This window comes from Carassius auratus, chromosome 7 (genome assembly GCF_003368295.1).
Source record: "Carassius auratus strain Wakin chromosome 7, ASM336829v1, whole genome shotgun sequence".
Taxonomy (NCBI): Eukaryota; Metazoa; Chordata; class Actinopteri; order Cypriniformes; family Cyprinidae; genus Carassius; species Carassius auratus.
Genome location: NC_039249.1, coordinates 8479995 through 8496028, shown reverse-complemented (window position 1 = coordinate 8496028; position 16034 = coordinate 8479995). Strand labels below are relative to the sequence as shown.

At 41.0% G+C, this 16034-nt stretch overlaps 1 protein-coding gene across 1 annotated transcript in view; it reads left to right on the top strand.

The window, feature by feature from the left end:
* LOC113105372 (transcription factor SOX-6-like) overlaps window positions 1–16034 on the top strand; it is a 131230-nt gene that overhangs the window by 62754 nt on the left and 52442 nt on the right. Inside the window, exon 7 of the mRNA XM_026266408.1 lies at window positions 8757–8846. Within this exon, the coding sequence (XP_026122193.1) occupies window positions 8757–8846 (90 nt within the window). The remainder of the gene's footprint in view (window positions 1–8756; window positions 8847–16034) is intronic.

Here is a 16034-nt window from a genome sequence, read left to right as displayed (position 1 = left end):
GTTTTTGAGAGATGGATTTTGATTCAAAAAGGAAAATTGTTGAGTTGTTTGACTGAATTAAGTTTTTTTTTTTTTCTGTCTGTGTGCTGAAGATGTTTCTTGTTGTGAGTAAACCGTAAAGAGCAGCAGCAGCAGCAGCAGCAGCAGCAGCAGGCAGGAGTGGAGCAGTCGGGATGGGCCGCCTCTGAGGGTTCACTCAGCCTGAGAGGAGGCTAAAGAGGACAGGGGAGAGAAAGTTCATTTTGCTATCCAAGCATTAAATGGTCCTAGTTTTCTTAAAAGTGACCTTGTGGGGAAGGCAGCGCAGCCGAGCTCCGGCGCTGCTCCTTCCAGCTGCACACATGGCATCCATCGGGGCACAATCACGCGCAGTCCCAACACCTCAGGCTCGGACATATGTTGAGTTTTATTTCATTCTTCTGACATTAATCCTATTCACCAGCTGTTCTGCCAGCTGCCACTCTCCAGCTTAAGAGGAGATTGCAGTTTTGGGGGCTCGGAGTATGGGCTTATCTTGGCTCCTGATCTCTCCACACTAAGTTCTGATTGGATCAACCCCCCACCCAACCGCATCTTGGGCCCCCTCCCTTTCCTCCCTCCTAATATCTCCCTCCTCTTCTCAATCTGTAGGATCCTTGAGTTGTACTTCTCTCTCTAGAAATCTCTCTTTCAACTTTGCTTTAATTTTGTCTCGTTCTCCTCCTCGTGTTGGGGAAGGGAGGCTCCAGGGGTGTGTTTTAATCGCCTGCCCAAGTTTTCATTTGGAAGGCTTGACTTCAGAAGATGCTGACCCTCTGCTAGTGTCTTGCTGTCTTCACCAACATTTATTATTCAGTTTTCTTCTTGTATTTGGTGCCCAGAATCCCTCTCCTTCTGAGGGTGAGGGTTCCTGGCAGAGTGTCTTCCTAGCTCAAACATGCCTCGAAAATACTTTTTTATCCACAGCTTTGATTGAACTTGAACTTTTTATTTCTTCTTTTTCACATATTTCAACTTTATCTCTCCATTCACATTACAAATCAGCATGATTTATTTCCCTGTACGTCTTTCATTGTCCGATGGAATTTCTCTTGTGTCATTAGTGTTGAAGAAGTGCCCTGTCGTGGAAGGTTTTGCAAGCATGAATTGATCATCGGTGGCTGCTCACTTTAATAATTCAACCCTGATTAGTGCCGAGTCCTGCAGTAAAATGGATTGAAGAAGAGGTCGCGTGCCGCCCTGCTCAAGAGGTGAAGCCTCTTGGGAGTGGTTAATTCATATGTGCTTGATAGACACGTGTCCTGTTGAGATGGGTCAGAAATCGTGCGATTGCCGGGACGATGGGGTCAGCGCTGAGATTAGCACCTCAGGTCTGCCAAATAAAGACAATGATCCTACAGCCATGTGCTATTTCTAACATGTGTCTTTTTATAGCACAGTCGGTTTCTTCGTAATTACAATCCAGCCTAGAAAAAAACACCAAAAACGTTTTTGAAGAATAGTGGAGTAAAAGATATAAATATATAAAAGATAATATAATATTATGCAAATATAACATTTTCAAATTGCAATATTAACCATGAATATTATCATTATTAGTAGTACTGGGTTCGAATCTCAGGGTACACGTTAGTAGAAAATTGTTAGCCTGAATGCAATGTAAGTCGCTTTGGATAAAAACGTTTGCTAAATGCATAAATTTATTTGAATTGAATTTAATTTTAATTTAGTACTGGTATTATTGCTGTTGTTGTTGTTTTTAATATTAATATAAGTAGTAGAAACAATAAATAACTAATAATACTAAAAGGAAATAAAAGATTTTCTAAGGTTAGTCAGTCTATTTACAGCAGCTGTCGACAAGAGGAAATGGCAGCGTGGTGTTCGAGCAGCCTACAGGTGACTAGCAGAGATGCTCACTAAGTGGAATAATGAATAGTATTAGGTGTCAATTAAATCAAGCCTTCCCCGAGGTGCAGGTGCTCGACAATATACTGACACATCTCAAGGAGCTGAAGCCTCTTCACCCATGCATGCCAATGGGTGCATTTGCATATTAAAGAACCAAAATTATTTAACCGAAGCAAAAAAAAAAACATTGAAAAAAGAAAAAAAGGGGCTTGTGAAAATGATCGAGGTTATTAAAACTGTTGACAGGGAAAGAAGGTAATTGGCAGAAAATGAGGGAAACGCTACTGTTATACAGTGTTGTGCGCGTGTGCGTGCGTGTTTTCTCTCTGTCGTGATTTTTGTGGATTTTTTATTTTTTTTTTCTACCCGACTCTTCTTTTTAGCTGCTAGCATTGTGCGCCGTCGCCTGGGTGTGTAACCTATTACGTTTAGATTGCTCCCTTGCAATTAGTGCCCTTTTTGTCCTCACTTCAATAACGGCGTGATTATGGAGACTTCAGGAGCATTCGCCGCCGCCGCCCCAGCTAACAGCTGTTGTCTCTGGAACTAACGACGGGAACGACAAAACATGTTTTCTTATGCCGTTTCACTTTCCTGTCTGCCTCTTGTAATTATTATACTTTTATTTTGTGTGATGATGGAGTCTTGTTTTAGTGGCTCTGTGATTAAGACATTCAGAAGATTTTCCCTCAGTGTTCTGTGCACGCTTGCGTTCGCGGGCGAACTTGTGTGTGTGTGTGTGCGCATAGCTTGTGACTCCAGTTTGTTTTTCTAAGGATGGAGAGAAATAGAAAGAGAAAGAGGGCGTTTTTGGTTTTCTTTTGACTGCAGCATCTCTATTGTAAGAAACAAATCCAGTGCAAGAAAAGCCTTGAGATGTGATTTTAGAGGGGGGACAGTGTTTTTCCAGCAGGAGCCAAGGAGAATGCTTGGAATAACTTGTTTTCCCCTCTAAATTGGACAAAACTCTCGATATTCTCTTGACCTTGACTGCTTGACGACTACTCTTTTTCGCTCAAGCCTTTTCTCTCATAACATTATTAGAAATGAGAGTGCTTAAAGGGTAATTATTAACCTAACTGCGACACTTGCAGTGAGAGCGCCCTTCAACCTGGGTGGCTTCAAGTGGAACCATAATACCTCTTCCTCGCTTGAGCCTTCTTCCTCGTTCCTCTCTCTCATTTTTGTTCGGACTGGGAGCGGTTCCTCTACTTTCTCCATCATCAGAGGGTGCGTTCAGAAGAAAGCCTGGGAAATTTATAACGTCATTGTCAGTTGATCATCGATTTGGCAATTCCCAGTTTTCCCTGAGGAGCGGGGCCGCTCGTGTGCTGGGCCGAAGGTGGAGATTTATCTCCTTCTTCCTCTGAGAGCAAAAGAGTCATGATTTTTGAGGTTTGTTGAGAGGAAGAAGCATAATGCATTGTAGCTACACTTCATTGAAATTCAGATTAAGGATGCAGTACTTTGTGGACAATTGACAATAGACTGCACAGGGACGATAGGGCAGTTGACTGAGGACAGCTGTAATGATGTGTGTACTGTGAAGTGGAGTGTTTCAGGAGAGAGACTCGCTCCCGCTCTCTTGCTCTCTCTCTTTCTCTCTCTCACTATCTCTCGTCTCTCAAGTGTAAGGATTGATTGGGGGAAGAGCAGCTTCCTGTGGTGGGGATTACAGTGGCGGTGTGAGACCTGGGGGTGCTAGCAGATGTTCTGGCTGTCTGCCACAGGGCAGGACTCGTCGGGATGGGGGTACACCCTCTCTGCTCGGCACAACTGCATCTTTAGGGGCATGACACAGCTCTATCCCACATACACAGCCGTGGAGGTCATTAATGACAGTAACTGAAGTCGGTTTCTACAGAACTACATTACATTCATTTTGCTTGGAAGTTTAAGGGAGTTAGACTAGAGGAATTAGTGTGATCTTCTGGCCACTTTTTGGCTTCAACATGAAATCTTTTTTTCTTTTCACCTGTGTACATTATTTCAGCATTTATTACTTTACATAATTGTAAAACATTTCAAAATAAAATGCTGGTGCAAGCAGCATATATTAATGTATTTTATTTTAAAATCATATAATTTAAAATAATATAGTAGTATATAATATATACTACTATTCAAATGTTTAGGGTTGATTTTTTAAATGTTTTTTAAATAAGTCTGCTCGCCAAGAATGGATTTTTTTTTCAAAAATACAGACAATATTATTACAATTTAAAATGGCTTAAATTAAAAATATCTTTATATACAATAATATTGCAGGTAAGAGCCTCATGTTACCTGTGTTTAGTGTTTCACTCTTCACGGTTTAGTGGTTTCTGTTAGACATACAGTTTTGGCTCTGTGTTCCATCTGGTGATAAAAACTATTTACACTCAACACAATTCCTAAATCTTTGCTGAGATTTATGAGTGCTGCTGCTCTTCCTTTTCGTCTGTTTAAGACCATCGGCATAATCATGTCAGCAGATCTTTGCTGTAGGTGTATTAATTGAGCTGCTTTGTGAAGAAGAGTAAGATATCTCTGGCAGCAAACCGAGCTGTCGAGATCAGATTGTAGATGAGTGCAGGTGTAGATCGACCATTAGTATGTCAAGGTGGGTACATCACTTCTTGTGTCTGAGATCAGTGAGTCTCTCTGACTTCACAACTATAATGCCAGTTTCATAGACTAGTGACTTTGGCTTTATCAGGCCAGAAAAGGATTGTGACATGCTACTTTTTCAGCTTCCTTCTAATCCTGGTGTTTTGACAAGGATGGTCTCCTGAGTGTGCGGATGGGTGACGCTAAGTCAATACCCACTCCGAGACACAAGTCTCTGGGTTTCTCTCTTTGCATTGTCTTTTCTTCTCGTCTCTTAGAATTAGTTCCCTGAAGGGTTTAGATCAGTGGGTTGTCCTCCAAGCCCTCTCCCCAGTGCCCAGGCTATGTCATATCAGTGGGACAGGCAAGGGGTCCGATGTGGCCTGGGCTAAGCCGTCTGTTGAGATGGGGGAACCTTGGGAAAATGCAAAAAGGATACAGATAAAGGTTATTGTTTTCATTCCAATCTCATCTGGGCTGAATTGGTTTCCCTCGAGCCACGCCACGCTTTATCCGAGCGGAGGGGAAGAGGGCAAGAGGACATTTTTGGGGCCCTCGTGGGATAACGACAATAAAGTCAGTGCTTGCTTTATTTATCTGCTCGTTCTAGGCCTCTGACAGGCCTTTCCAGACAAGTACAAGTCTTTTCCCCACTTCCTCCTCAGTTTTCAGAGTCTATAAATGTCAGACTGTCTCTGAACTCTTTGTATTTTGAAATCCGAATGCAAATGTGGGAAGGAAATGTACCTTGTTCAATGGGCTGTGCTGCGTTTCTCATTTGAAGTAGCAGCAGCGCTGAGAGATGAATGGATGTGGCTGAAGCTTTGTTTGATTTTTCAAAATGAATGGTCCACTTTTGTTTCTTTACATCGGTAATATGTTAGTACGACATTTAAGTATTATCCAGATGTTAAGCAGTGTTTCCATTGGCATTAGTGCTCTCTCCGGAGAAGATGGAATGCAACTTGGGAAATTGTGCAAAAAATATCCCCTTATTATTAATCTAAATTCCTTTCAAATGTTCTAGCTTTATAAGGGTACTTTGAAAAAACCCAGGGCCAGACGTCTGTCTCATTAACTGCTTGTTTGCCTAAAGTATCCTCGCATGAAAACCCAGGAAGAGTCGTATAGCCTCAGACCGTAGCGGACAGGTTGTTTTCAGTGTCCATCATCCGCAAATGCTGGACATTCTTCACTTCTCTCAGGTAAAAATGTGTGGAGGACAGCTTCGGCACATTCCAGCTGTAGTGTGTGTGTGTGTGTGTGTGTGTGTGTGTAGGAGCGAGGGAGCGGCCACTCTCAAGGGAGGCAGAGTGGAGCTGAATGGGAGCTGGCACCGCATTATCTCCAACAGTTGGTGCATTCCTTAATGATCAAGTGCTGGAGAAGCATCTGTGCACTGCTCTGTGTGTTGGTGTGTGTGTGTGTGTAAGACGCAAAGGAGGAATATGGGAAAAGTCTTCCCTAAAACCTTTTAACCCGCCAGGACAGATCCACCCCGGCCCTGTGCCATAAAAGGAAGTTTCTCTGTTTCCAGCTCTTTTTTCAGCCTGGAGGAAAGAATGTACTGCTATTTGTTATACATATATATGCTGGTATGCGTGTTGTGTGTATGTGGTTGTTCTCTGAGGGGAGGAGAGTGTTGTGACAGGAAGCGCTTTTATTCAAGGGACCTCAATCACACACACATAAAACACAGGGTCGCAGCAACTCACAAGGTCAAGGAAACAAACTGTGAGTCCTGGATTGGGAAAGTCAGCAAAGTAGAAATAATGTTAGAATGACCCAGATGGAGGTGTCCTGTCGTTCCCTCTGAAATGGAGGAAAATGGAGAATCAAAGAAAATCTGACCTCCTCTTGATGTGACCTTGCACTGTATTAAAGCAGTGGCCGTCACCATTGACTCTCTCACTTTGCAAGCTTTCAAGCATTTTCATGCCCACAGTGAGGTCACTTTTTTTTGTGCATTTACTTTTTTTTTAACCAATGTACACATATTTAGATCAGGTCAGAAGAGCTTTATTGCCAAGTGTGCTTGCATAAACAATTCTTTTTTCTAAGTAATATAGCTTCAATGTACACACACAAATTCAACATGAAAATATATATCAAAGAAGACCAGAATAGACCAGAATAGAAATATTCCAAAATATATTTAAAGATTATGAACATTTTAACAGTGTTAATAATGCACTGTTATGGGGGGTGGGGGGGGGTGGGGGATGGTCTTGGGAGTCAATTAACAGTTCAGTAGTGAAATGGCCTGTGGGAAGAAACTGCTTCTGTGTCTAGAAGTTCCAGATTTTTTTTTTTTTTGACATTTTATTTTTGGTAATGAAAACCTTTAACTCCAACTAAAACTTTATACTGTATACTACCTTTAAAAGGTTTTATGTTTTATTATTATAATTTTTTTTAAAAGGTTAAATGTATTCAGCAAGGATGCATCAAACTGATCAAATGGTGATAGTAAATACTTTCTGAAATTGCTACAAAAAAGGGCTTCCATACCTATGTGAATTAGTTTTTTAGTCAATAAGATAAAGCTATGTTCATGATAACAGAGGCATAGCTGCAACATTAATTTTTTAGGCATGAGATGAAGATCTCATCTCACCACATTCACGAGTGTGATGATGTCACTCACTGGGAATGTTCTATGGCCTGGAGTACCTCAAGATACTGTATGACTACAATGCAAGCAGACACAAAGCACGCACAACAGAGTAGCCAAAGTCATTCCCACTCTCATGAATTGTGCCCTTTTGTTTGGCAAAGTGTGTTCACAAATGATCCATTGTGTTCACGAACGGTTTAACTACGGCTTACGGTGCCGGAGGGCTGCCAGCGGCGTGCAAGAATGTCTGCTTTAGCGCCGTGCCCTTTAGCCTTTCACACAGGGAACAAACTCTACTCTTCCTGTCCATGATGTCATCGAATGGCAACATGAGACCCGCAGCCCCTCTGCTCAGAGGTCACGGCCTGCGAAAAGAGCTCCTCAGCTTGGAGAAGGTAGAGATCTGATCTTGATGTATTAAACTCTGCCTTTTGGAGACTTCACCCGATTCCTCTTCTTTCTGTCCAGTGCTTTTGATTGGAGGTTTCTCTGTCCCGTGTGTGTATGTATGTTTGTGTGATGGGAACAGGCTGACCCAGGCTGCAAGCTTCAAGCTCTTGCTGATGAGCAGTGTGTTCTTTATCAATGACCTCAGGGCCGCAGCTCTGCAGATTCCAGCCATTCCTCCTCCTGATTCATTGTCTGCCAGACAAATGTTAATTGTTTTCATCATTGCCGGCTGTGCGGGGCCAGTCAAATGGGCCCATCTCACCCCGTCTACCTTCCTCTTTTATGTCTTTCTTTGTGCGGCGCCTCATTCTTATCACTCTTTCAGCCTCTCCAGTTGACCTTCGACAGACCAGGGGTCACGTCCCACATTATCCACATATTACATGTGTTACTTTGTTTCTGTCTTTATGTGCATGATTGAAAAATTAAGAAACCCCATACCTGCCCTTCTAAATAAAAAATAAACAATTGGTACCTTTTATAAAGAAGCAGATTCACCTTGACACTTTCACTGAATGCAGATGACCTAACTTGAAAATATTGCATTAGAGCATTTCATTCAGTAACAAACCCCAATGCATTTATTCTTTTAGAAATTGAAACATTTTTGATGACCTTTAAACATCACCCCTAATACGTTTAATGAACTAAGCTGACACACTTTTCTACTTTAATACACTCAGCTAGTGATCTCTATAGAATTTCACTTTATTACATATAACAGTCCAGCCGTTAGAACACGCTTTCGACATGTATTGTGCTGTGGCTGTTGAAAGACAGGCGCGTAACATTCACTTTCCCAAGAAGCAGACGGAATTTCTTTCTTTCAGTTTGCTCACCTTTGCTTCACCTTGCACACCTTTTCAATGGGAAGGTTTTTCCCCTGTCTTTTTTTTCTTTGTCTTTGAGGCCTCTTTTCTGTATGAGCACAAATTGTTTTGTTGCTCAAGGTTTTTGGGTCATACTCAAAGCTATGGATTTGAGAGATACAGAGGATTTCAATGCACACTGTCGTATGAATGCCTCTTTACTGCAGTTGTCTGTGTTATGGAGTGATTTCACTTAAACTGCGTTTGTGGTAATTCTCTTTTTATAGCTAATATGTAATTTACTGTAGGTTGCTTTTTTTTTTTAAAATAAAGCAGTACATTTTACATTTTATTGGTGTTTTTTTGCATTCAGTTTTATTCTGAGTTACTTTTTGTTTCAGAATCCTCCTGCATGGAGAAACTCCTTTCTAAAGAATGGAAAGAGAAGATGGAGCGACTCAACACAGGCGAGCTGTTAGGAGAAATTAAAGGTAAGAAACCTGAAGCCTCTTACAAATATGTTTCGAAAAGCAACCTTTTCTGGTCACTCTTCTCAGAATGACTGTTACATGAGTGTGATGCACATTATGGAAGCTATATTTTGTTATTTAGCTTCTGGAATAGAAATTAGACATATAAGTCATTAGAAAGGTAGGCTTAGTACAAACAGAGAACAGGAGAAGAATGCATTTGTGTTTGTATCGGATGAGAGTACAGCCCAAGCACTGTTTATACCCAAGTGAAGGTGTTCATGGGATGTTTTTTTTTGCACGAGCAGGTCTTAGCACTGACTGTTACAGAGACGTGTTTATGTAGCAGGAGACAGCACTGCACTGGCTCTCTGATAACGTGCTCGTTCTGCCCTGCTCCAGCCACGCACTCCTCCCTCACTATCGCTAACTCTCGTTCTCTTCCCTTTCGCCGGCACGCTGGGGTTTGTCGTCCGTTCCTGCCGACACCAATCCGCCCCATATCCTCAGAACTTTACGTTGACTATTTGTTGCACCGCCACGTGTTTTTATAACAGCTTTTTTCAGTCGGATGAGGTACAGGTGTCATAGCAGAATATCCGATGTTATAGCATCAATATGTCAGGGCGCTTTTAATGGAGAAGACATTTAGGAGGCAGTTAATAGCGGGATTTAGATTGCAAGGGTAATAACATTGGAGAGAAGTGTTATTGTTTTTTTGTTCCCTCGCTTAATGGCTCCCTTTTCCTTCCCTGCGCTATTTAGAATTATGAATAACGCTTGTCCTTGGTTTTAATTATTGGATTAGACTTACTCTCTGCGGCGTGTGGGTGGAGGAGGGGGTCTGGGGAACAGGGGAAAAAGAAACAGTCGTACATTCTAATAAGTGCATTCATCGGCAATAACCTTAATGAACCCCCAAATGTAAATCACATCTCAGTAAACCAGATTCATTGTACCTGCCCCCGTTCTGTGGCACCGTAGATCAAAGTGCAGCGAAGAAAATGGAGAGGAAAGATTTAGCCTTTTGAAAGGAGATCTTTTTAAATTACAGGGTATTTTTCTGTTGGATAAATGGCATTGGGTGAGGTCATGTTTAAAAGGTATAAACAGGTAGAAGGCGTTGATAATACCCCACCAGTGGCCTCCGTCGTGATTTTCAGCGAGGCTGCAGGCGACTGTAGAGAAACAGACAGAATTACTTTTCATATCATACCGGCAGCCTAAGGTTTCTAATTAGCCTGCCATTTCATATGACTGTAGACATTTCAAAGGCCTCCTTTGTGCTCCCCCTTACAAAATGTCTCTCTCTGCGTTTGAAGTCGGCCTGATGTAAATACAGGCAATTAAAAAGGAAGCTCAGGGTTGGAGACACACAAGGTCTGCTTAATTAATACACAAACAAAGGCACCAAGCTGGAAAAGAGAAAACACACACAACTTATGATTAAGATCTAAAGTGTTATGATAAATCCGAGAGCGCATTAATAGTCAGGTTAAAAAATCAATACAAAGGCCACACGTTCCTTCGGCTCAAAATTAATGGAGGAGAGCGCCGGATAAAAGATGGCACGAGGATGAAAAGGAAGCTGTTGCCTGTTTGGCCTTGCTGTTTTTGCTCTCATATTTGAACCGATGGCATTGTGCTTTCTACCCACAGTTCTTTGTGCCATTGTCGCCGCACTACAAAAAACCCGCCTTTGATCTTTGTTCGATAAATAAATTGACTAAGAATCACTGTCCCTGCTGAACTGTTCGTCTAAATAAAAGAAAGTTTCTCACTGCTTTTGAAATCTCCGCAGCTGTTTCTTAAAGCCTTTACATATTTTTCACCTTGTGAACCTGTCGAGGCACTACACTGTGGTAAGGAACAGAGTTTAGGATCTGAAAAAAGTAACAGTTTGCTTTAGGGAACGAAGAACAATAGCGGAGAGAGAGAGAGAGACAGAGACAGAGTGGAAAAAAGCTGAAACTCAGAGAACACTTAGACCTGTTTTCTAAAACGCCACAGCACGTCCGGACATGCCCTACTCTGTTGCACAAAACAAGTAAACAAAGTCATCACACCAGATTGGTTTTTGGTTAGATCGGTTCGCGTGTAACAATTCAGTTAGCTGATTTGACGTTTTCTCATGTTTCAGGTGGTTTTAAAGCCGTGTCTAACTAGTAAAATGAAATCGAATCAGGCCATCAGGCAGGCCAGAATTGTGTTTAAGTGCTCTTAAGTGTTGCAGAATCCTGCGTGTTTTCTTTAAGCCCCATGTTGACACCGGGCTCAGGGCTGAGGGGCAGCGGTAGCAGGTACAGGGCGTATGGGGGAGTCAGCTACGGATCGCTTTCCACCCGCCGCCACTGGAGCGGTGTGTTTGTTTTCATACCTGAGCTCAGCTGTCAATCAGGAGGAACGGTGAAGAAAGAGAGATGAGATCAGCAAAACAAAACCACAAAGCAGGAGAAGCAGGATGTCTGGAGGACGTCCAAACCACAGCAGTGCCTGCTCGATTGTCAGAGAGAGAGAGAGCGAGAGGGGGAGAGATATATGAACAAATACAGAGTAACACATCAGATATATGCCAGAGAGTGTAATTCACCAAATTTAATGCAAAGAGGTGCGGCTGGTGCAATTAAGATGCTTTGATTCACTTCAGCTAGATTAAATTTTTCATACAATTCAAGACATCGGCACCCATGCACCCTTGTTTCGTTATTCAATGGACACTTGCAAAAAATATTTTAAATGAATATTCCGGGGGAATTTTAATTCGGCTTTGTTATTTTAATGGATTTCATTAGTGAATCAGAGGTCTGTGTTTCTGCCGCCGAGATGTTTTGTTTCCATCGCCTTGAACGTTCAGGTGTCCCTGACTATTTGAAAAAAATTCAGACAAAATGTCTGGAAATCAAACTGTACTTGCAAAATCAGAGTAATGGAAACCCAGAAAAGGACAGAGAGTCTGAAATCTAAGCATTGTGTGACCGCATAAAAATGGTGAGTTGAGCTGCTGTGTGGAAAAAGGGGTCCCTCGCTCTTTGCCTAATCAATTTCTGACTGTCTACATGCTTTTGGAGAGAAAGTCCTGTGGCTGGTAGATAAGTAGAAGCTTTTGAAGAGAGCGGCAGGGCTGAGTGTGATTTCGATGTGACTCGTACCTGACTTAGGCGCTCTCTGACAGAGCGGACTGTGAGGGTACAGAGCACCGATTGTTCCAGCAGCTGGATTTACTTGAAAACATGATTATTCAATTTAACGTCAGCTTTATTCTTAATGGCTCCAATAAAGGCAGAGAACCCATGCTAGTGTAGATACTGTATGTGACGTGACGCTCAGGGATAAGGATGAACGTTTTTTACATAACAACATTGCATTGCTGTTCTGTTAAAAAAGAATATGGTATGATACATGAACCATTGTAAATTAAGGCAAAAATAAAACATTAAAACTAGAGCTGTTAAAGTTAATGTGTTAACACATCGTTTTTATGCTGTTTACACATTTATTCAATTTACAGTTATTCAGTTCTACGAGGAAAAAAGGAAAACAGATAATAGATCCTCATAGATAGGAATTATTTTTATTTGAGTTACTTTGATCTATTTATATATTTTGCATTATTATTATTATTATTATATAAATATATTTTATTAATCATATTATTTGTATACATTTGTATTATGATCATTCGAAACTTTATTATTATTTTGCACAAAAATTAAACCGTTATTTTATAACTTTTTTTACTTTTTTAAATTTTTGAGATTTTAAACAGTGGGAGAAGAATAGGACAGAGCGGTGTATTAAATACTTATCTAAAAAAAAAGAGAGCACAAGAGAGATGTTACAAAAATCACATGAGATTAATTGTAATTTTATTATTTTTCTCCATTTATTATTTTAGCACAAATATGTTGCCAAAATAATTGAGCATCTTTTAAAGCGAGGCAAAACAAAACCGATTTCTGGCAGCTTACTTGATATTTGATCTGTGCCAGATTCAAAGGCGTTTTCCATTACTCCTTTTAGGCATTGTTCCTGACCGAGAGAGAGGAAACCTTCTCCACCCATCACAGCATCTGAAATATTCCTCCGTCTCCCCCATCCTCTAGCAGCACGCTCTGCATTTTTCTCTCCCTAACGCCTCAATAGTCAAACTGTTTGCCCTTATGTACACAAGTGAAATATGAGCCACTGTAAATTATTATTCTTTGGGCCACATTTGCAAGATGAATGCGGGGAAAGCTGTGCTCCGTTTCTCTCCTAATGAATTGAGGAATTTAGCTTGTGGCGGTTTGCTGTAGAAAGGCACACCTTGTTTGCAGCCTCTCCTCACATGGTGTTATTGAAAGTGCTTGTGAACAGGAGAGCGTTGAGGGGAAGACAGCCATCGAAGCAGCCCAACACACGCTAACACACACACACACACACACACAGACCTGAGGAAAATCACTTCACTAAACCACAGGGCATGCATTTAAGCTTTCCTGCTAGGCAAATATTTTCATTTAAGAAGATTCACAATGTCCTACACTGTTCCCAGGCTCCATAGGTGGTGAAACCCAATAATGCAATTATTCACAAATTAGAAACATCTTTGCATGATGTGTGCCACTTGCAAACACAAGTTTAATTCGGTGTACTGCAGTGTCGGGGGAGCTAATGTTTATCAGAGGGTGGGTCGCAGAGCTAATGTTCTGCTCACGGCCGTGTAATGCTGTTACAGAGCTGGCAGGGCCATGCCCGGGCCGCTTTAGCGCGTGTCACGCTGGATTTCCGACTACAGTAGAGTCTCCGGACTCTGTCTCCTCTTCTCTCCTCTCCTCTCCAAGCCGCAGGGCTCTGAGGGGATGTACATTGCTACTAATGGAATCTTTCTGCACAGGCACACAAGCACGAGAGCAAGTCAGGCCTTGAATGATTGTTACATCTAATCAGGGTTTTTATTCTCTCTAATGATAATAATAATAAAACAGGAAGAGGTCAAGGCATCTGAGCGAGTGATGAATGGGCGATTTTAAAAGTGTGTGTTCAAGGGCGGATTCATTCTCGGCGGTGACCTCGCTGCGATCAACTCTGATAGGAGGAACATTGAAATGCACACCAGGAGCTCTCTGTCCCACGTCTGTCTGCGTGTGTGTGTGTTGTGTGGTCAGGTTGAGCTGTTATCTCGGTAGGACTCTTTAATGAAGTGGTTTGTGTGATGCTGAGGATGCTGGGAGAAGAGCAGGGCTCTTGCATTATCTTAATTACACTCGTGAGCATCGCTGCTGTCGTCATTAGATTATTAGTCGGCATTAAAGTGCCCCATGAATGTCAAGAACATGAAGTGTGTGTCTGTTTAAGAGCCACTCTGTTGACTTTTGGTGTCAATCAAGTGTTTTTGAGATGGGAGTGGGGAAAAAAAATGTAAATCCTTGTTGAGAGTGTGTAGTAAGATGTAATGAAGTGCGTTTTAATTTACTTTACGTATTCTGCCATCTTTCTCTCTCTCTCTCAAACACACACACACACACACACTCTTATAGAATAGATTTAAATTCTGTGTTTTGGTTGCTAAGTAGATTAGCAAATTAGCTGAAAAAAAGATCAATGATCAATGTTTTTTTTTCTTCCAAAATAAAATATATAAAAAGGTGAGAAGTGTATAAATTAAGTTTGAAGCCTATACCACAAAAATGATTTTGTAAATAAAACAGATTATGTTAGTATTAATATTTTGTATTAGTATGTTAAAAATACAGGCTTTCTACTCCAAAATTTCACCATTTATTCAGTGTTTTACTGTTCTTGTAATTTCTTTGTAATTATTTGTGAAATTTACTAGCAATTTCTGAGTAAAAATAGTTTCCAAGATCTTTTTTTCTTAGATGCATAATTAATTACATGCTCGCTGTATCCGGTTTGGCACAAGTGAATATTGAGAACAAGACGTTCACCCTGTTTTTATAGCCTGAACAAGAGCTGTAAATTAACATTATGCTAAATTTTAATGCAGTATTGAAAGTTGTTTTTTTTGAGTTGATGATTTGAGCTGCCATATGCTTGCATGTGCGAGCAGGTCCTGGTGCATGCTAGTTAATGAAGTTTTATTGGCAGGATCAGCGGGGTTTCGATCATCACATGGGGCAGCAGGCCAGGTAACAGCTGTTGGTCATTCCGTCTTAATTCAGGAGAAAGGGAAACCATTTTAAATTAAAATATTAGTCAAAATTATGCTTTATTATTATTATTATTACTATTATAAATATTTAGCAAATTAGTTGCAGTTTATATTTTACAAATTACATACAAGTAGTTAGTTTTAATAAAACGTTTAATGGTTTGTGATTTTATGCAGTTGCTGTGTTTATTTGCATGTGTAGGTTCATATAAATGTCAGTTGAGAAGAATTATAATGATTTTGTGTGTGCCTGTGTGTGTTCTCGGTCTTTAATCTTTGATTTAGTTTGATCTTCACCCTTGGGTCTTGTCTTTAGATGCAACAAGGTTCTAATAGTGATTTAACCATGCAAACTTTGAGGTCACTGACAAGGCACAATCAAATAGTTTTGAATTTCCCTTTTATTTAACGTGTACTCTTGCTATTGACAATAGACACAGATTTTTCACATAAAAGAACCTTCAGAGTTCAAAAGGGGGACCATCAGTTCTAGACTTTGTGTATAAGTATTGCGGTGCTGAAAATCATTAGTGACTGTTTTTTTTTCTTTTTTTTTTTTGGTTAAGCAAAAAAGATGGTTGAGATGAGAGAATATACCTTTTTCAAGCCCACGAGTCGCCAGCCACGTCAGGCATGCCAGCTATGCCTAGCCTGAGTCCCGACACAGCCTGGGCACAATCGCTGCTTTTAGAGCCCTCATAATTTACTTAGGATGGGCTCGCAGCATATGGGATCATCCACAAAAGCCAACTGATGGAGAGACAAAGAAATTCCAGTATTCGGACATTAGGGAGGGAAAAAAGTCATTCAAATTTAGTCATAATGGTTCAGCTGTCCTAACCAAAGGAAGAGAAGAGAATAGAGAGTCTTTCCCTCTTTCGCCCCCTTTCCTTTTTCTTCCTAGTGTGTGCCTGGATCTTTTATCTCTCTTATTCACTTGGGACTCTTCAAAGTAACAAGCTGCCCTCTCTTCCCTTGGTGCTGGACTTGGAACTCAAATTAGGGACTGCTTGATTAGCAGGGAAGGGGGGTTGGGTTGGCCTGGGGTGGCAGAA